At 38.6% G+C, this 4,779-nt stretch overlaps 1 protein-coding gene across 3 annotated transcripts in view; it reads left to right on the plus strand.

Annotated features, from left to right (window-relative positions):
* Positions 1 to 1,590: 1,590 nt before the first annotated feature.
* Positions 1,591 to 4,779, plus strand: part of LOC103471873 (T cell leukemia homeobox 2) — an 11,797-nt gene continuing 8,608 nt past the window's right edge. For all 3 annotated transcript variants that reach the window (XM_008421132.2, XM_008421131.2, XM_008421133.2), the window contains exon 1: positions 1,591 to 2,716. In XM_008421132.2, coding sequence (XP_008419354.1) covers positions 2,257 to 2,716 — 460 coding nt within the window. In that variant the 5' untranslated portion in view covers positions 1,591 to 2,256. The remainder of the gene's footprint in view (positions 2,717 to 4,779) is intronic.

The raw sequence follows: 4,779 nt of genomic DNA on the forward strand, positions 1-4,779 counted from the left end.
TCTATCTATCTATCTATCTATCTATCTATCTATCTATCTATCTATCTATCTATCTATCTATCTATCTATCTATCTATCTATCTATCTATCTATCTCTTACCGGGTTTACATTTCATTACTTTGTGGTGAAATGGGCCCATCAGTGCCTTTTAACCAGACCTATATGCGCGGCGCACTTCCCGACATCATCTAATTTATGGCTTCATTCTCCTTCAAAGTGCAACAAATTATTGCTTCAACCGGCCTCGCGCGCATTAATCTGCTCGATGTGCATTGAAGCGCACGCATTCTGCAAAATGCATCGATGTAAACGTTCAACACTTCGGATCTGGGTATGATATAATGCCCTTTTAGTCTTGTTGGCCATTTGATATTTTTTGTTGTTGTTTGTTATTTTGAACAGCTTTGATGGTTCATGTGTTTTCCTTTTAATTGCACGAGCAATGAGGACCAGTAAATAAGATCATCATGAACTTAATATCCCCTGCTGGGAAGTTCCAAACACATTCAGCAGCAGACGCCTTCTCCAGAGTCCAAAGAGAAGATGGGTTTCCTCTGCACCCTTCAGTCTTTGGCCCAAACACTTGTGAAAGAAACCTTACAGATCAATGATCCTAATTGGATAAAATATAATACTATCTGATATTAATGAAACAAAGTGAATTTGTTGTTAGCGCTTTTTTTTTTTTTGTGCAAAAGCGACTATGGAGCTCCAACAATGACCATGCTGCAGAAGAGCAAATATTTTTTTGACAAGTGAGGCCTATCCATCAGAATTAAAGGGCGGGGCTTACAGTGCTCCAGTTACGACTATTGGTTGGATGTCACTATTACTGGTTACAGTGACAATAAAATGCAGAAAGTCAATATTTTCAAACTGTAATAAACAATTAAACTATTAAATTAAGATTTTTAGCCATTTTTAAATTATTATTTATTTTAAGTTCTATTTGAAGGATTATGTTTATTTATTTATTTTTTTATTTATAATCTTTTATGACTACTTAGCTTACAGTTATAAGAAAAAAAATTGGATGTCTCAAAACATTTTATTCCAGAACAGTTTTCATTAGACATGCATCAGTCAGAAATTACGTAGTCCATAACTACTTCCGGTTTTATTTTGGGCTGGAATCAGAATTGGTTTGACCGAATCTTTTTTTTTCTTCTTTCTTTTCCAGACGACTTTACCAAGGCGTATAAAAGAGAGGGAATGTGCTGTGATAACTGTAGAAGGTTTGAATCAAATAGAAAGACCCTGGACCTTTATCCAATGTTTAATAAGTAAATAAGCATGCTTTTAGATGATACATTTATAATAAAAATATTGTGCGAGTCATTTATTGTAAAGAAATCTATGCTTGATCCGCTTAATCGAGAGCTCTGGCTGATTGATTGTTGCATCTTTAGTTTCAATTTAAAAGAGCACTACTGTTGGATTAAAACGCACAAATCCTAAAACACCAGAAAAGCTGTGCACAACATATGCTGCGGCCTCTTTAAGACATCCGAGCAAAACAACTGTCCTGATGGAGGGAGGAGGAGGAGAATGAGGGATGAGAAGGAGGGCTGGCTGGCTGGAGGACCGAATGGCTGCTTTTTACGCTGTTACGCAGAGGGCAGGCTCACCTGCTGAAACGCTTGCAAGTGCACTTCGCCATTCAGCACAACAGAGCCCTCTTTCAGCGCTCACCTCCAATTAATATCCGAGCCTGCGAGGTCAGCGCTTTATTATTGTTGTTGTTTTTCCTTTTTCCCCTCCTCTTCCTCGGGTTTGTCCCGGTTTTTCTTGCTTTGTTTTTGATCCGAGGAGCTCGGGTATTTTGCCATGTTTCCTGCGTATGGATTGCCTCTGCGATAGTAGGCGAACAAAGCGCATCAAGTCTCTCCAGAGAGCTGCTTCCTTTCAGATTCACGGATTTTGGTCAGTGAGTAAACTTCTTTGGATAAACCACACGCATCGTCGACGGGTTTTCGTCGTTGATCAGCTCCTCGTTGCTAATTCACTTGGAAAGAGAGCTCTGTTAAAGATGGATAGGCTACGCCAGACGGATTGGCATTTAATTTAGGAAACACCCGATCCCAATGCTGGACAGAAATAATGGCATGATTTTGGATAGCACCGGACGCGTTATTGGTTTCCTGGGAGTTGATGCTTAAAGTCAACAGAACAGTCTTGTAAGAGCGAGTGCTTAATTTCCCCAGACTCGAAAATACTACAAATCTAAAATAGTGAGACCATCACTGAAATAAACTATGGAGCACACTGGGATCGAGGAGGTGAACCAGACGCACCAGCAGCAACATGAGCCCATCAGCTTCGGAATCGACCAAATCCTCAACAGCTCGGACCAGTCCAGCGGCTGCATGCTGCCCAACCGGACCGGCGACCCGGATTACGCGCTGGCCCCCAACGTCTACAGCAACGGCTACAACAGCGTCTACAACCCGGCCTGTTCCTACAACGTCAACATGAACATGAACGTCAGCATGAACATGAACATGAACGTAAACGTGAACTCCGGGAACTCGGGCGGGGTGATCCGGGTGCCGGCCCACAGACCGATGCCGCCTCCGCCTCCACCGTCGGCGGCTGCCGCGCCGCATCCGCCCCCCGGAATCCCCGCTGTGCCTGGCATGGGGATGGGCAACCCGGCCAACTTCACCTTCCCATGGATGGAGAGCAGTAGGAGGTTTGCCAAGGACAGACTAACAGGTAAAAAAAAAAAAAAAAAAAAAAAAAAAAAAAAAAAAAAAATTACCTGTGTTCTTTTTCTTTCCAGATGGATTTACTTTACTAGAAAATCAAATTCACACAATTTAGTCACTAACTGATACAAATAGAAAATGAGGGATGGATTGTGCAGGCAAAGCGGAGATATGTTTTAATCTTTAGGTTGTAATCTGTAACGAATCATATAGGCGCTCATAGAGTCACTTTTATGATGCTGGAAGGGCAGCCTGATGAACGAGAGCTGAAATTGACACAGACGTGCTGATGAATCAGTATTGGACGATCACTCTCCATTTACAGCGGATGACGGATAACGACGCTCCCCGCTTTTTATGAGAATGAATGATTTTTTTCTTCCTCTTTGAGACAATGGAGAAAAGGATGTGTCAGAGAAATGACAGCGTTATTATTATTATTATTATTATTATTATTATTATTATTATTATTATTATTATTATTATTATTATTATTATTGAAATAAAATAAAATTGAAATGAGTTCAGGATTGAAGTTTATTCTGCTTAAAAATTAAACGCTTTATGCTTATTTCGCTACTGTTTAAAATTATTATTATTATTTTGACAGAATAATAACCCAAATGTTGCAATTAACTGTATGAGTTTCGTGATTTCTACTCATAATTTATTTGTTTAAAAGAAACATAAATAATAAAGTAATCGTAACATTTTACTAATTAAAACAAAACCTGCTTATTTTAAAAACGAAAATGGACTATTTTTGGTGATATTTCATCAGTTTCTCTTAGTCTCATTATCTATTACATATGATTTAATATATTTTTATACGTGACCCACATACACAGATGTTTAAAAATAAAATAGAAAAGAAACTGAATCCTTATTTCACTTTTGAGTGGAATTTCCAAAGACTTTTGCTTTTACGGTTTTTAATATTTCAATTGCAGCATTAACAAGTAATTAAGTTTGCAAAATAATAAATTGAGTTATAAAAACAAGCAGATATGCATTTAAAGATTATGTGACTGCTGATTATTCTGTAAACGGGCTAATCCCAAAATAAACGTTTTAATACTTTGATTCAGAGTTTTACTTTTTCAATAAGCGCTTAGATTTAAGATTAAAAATGATAAACTTACTGGAAATGCTCTTGCGCGTCATCCTCCCCACGCATTAAATATTCATATTTCTGCTCCTTTTGCTTAATTAATTATTCAATACTAGTGGACGATATGTCATCTGCAAAAAGATACAGTGTAAATAGACTTATCAATTTTACTCATAGTCACAGAGGGCCCTTCGTTTAACTTCTCTCGGCTTTGTGTAATTATTTTGCTGCTTATATTCGTCCCTCTGTATTGATCAGCCAAAGATCCGCAGCAGCAGCGCCTGCGTGGCTCCTTCCCTCATCAGGGCGCAGAAACACTCCAGATTTGTCCCGTTTGGTTTCCTATAAAAATCTATAAATCATCTCTCCTCCTAGCAAGTTTGAATGTTTCTCCCCGTTTCTTTTTTTTTCTCCTCCTCGCCTCTCCAAGATGAAACCAGAGGAGGAAAAATGCCCTCCAGTGCAGCTCAAATCAGCTCACCGTTTTGCCAAAAGGCTTTCGGGTTGTGTAACTCTGGCGTTCATTGGAGCTCGTTTAGCGCGGATGTAAACAAAACCCGGTAAACTGCGCCGCAGACTCTCGTTTTTCACGTAATATGGGGCAGAAATTCACCACCATTCATCACGGTGGCCAACGCAAAACCAGACAGGCGCAAAAAAAATAAAATAAAAATAAAACATGAAGATGTATACGGGACGTTATGAGCCTCAATCTGCAAGACGGACTGAGAGTCATAATCTAATACCCAATCACTCAGAACTGATTTATGTCATATTTTGGGTTTATTTTGCATAAATGTGATCAATTCATCCCGTAATCAATCCTAGTTGATGTGTGATAATATCTTGTTAAAATAGATTATACAGTTTAAGGTTTTAGGTTTGCTTTTTCATTTTCTAATTTTGGTGCGGGGGAGAACTTTATCATAACAAAGAATGCGAATAAATAATGTATATAT

Source organism: Poecilia reticulata, linkage group LG10 (assembly GCF_000633615.1).
Source record: "Poecilia reticulata strain Guanapo linkage group LG10, Guppy_female_1.0+MT, whole genome shotgun sequence".
In the NCBI taxonomy this organism is placed as follows: Eukaryota; Metazoa; Chordata; class Actinopteri; order Cyprinodontiformes; family Poeciliidae; genus Poecilia; species Poecilia reticulata.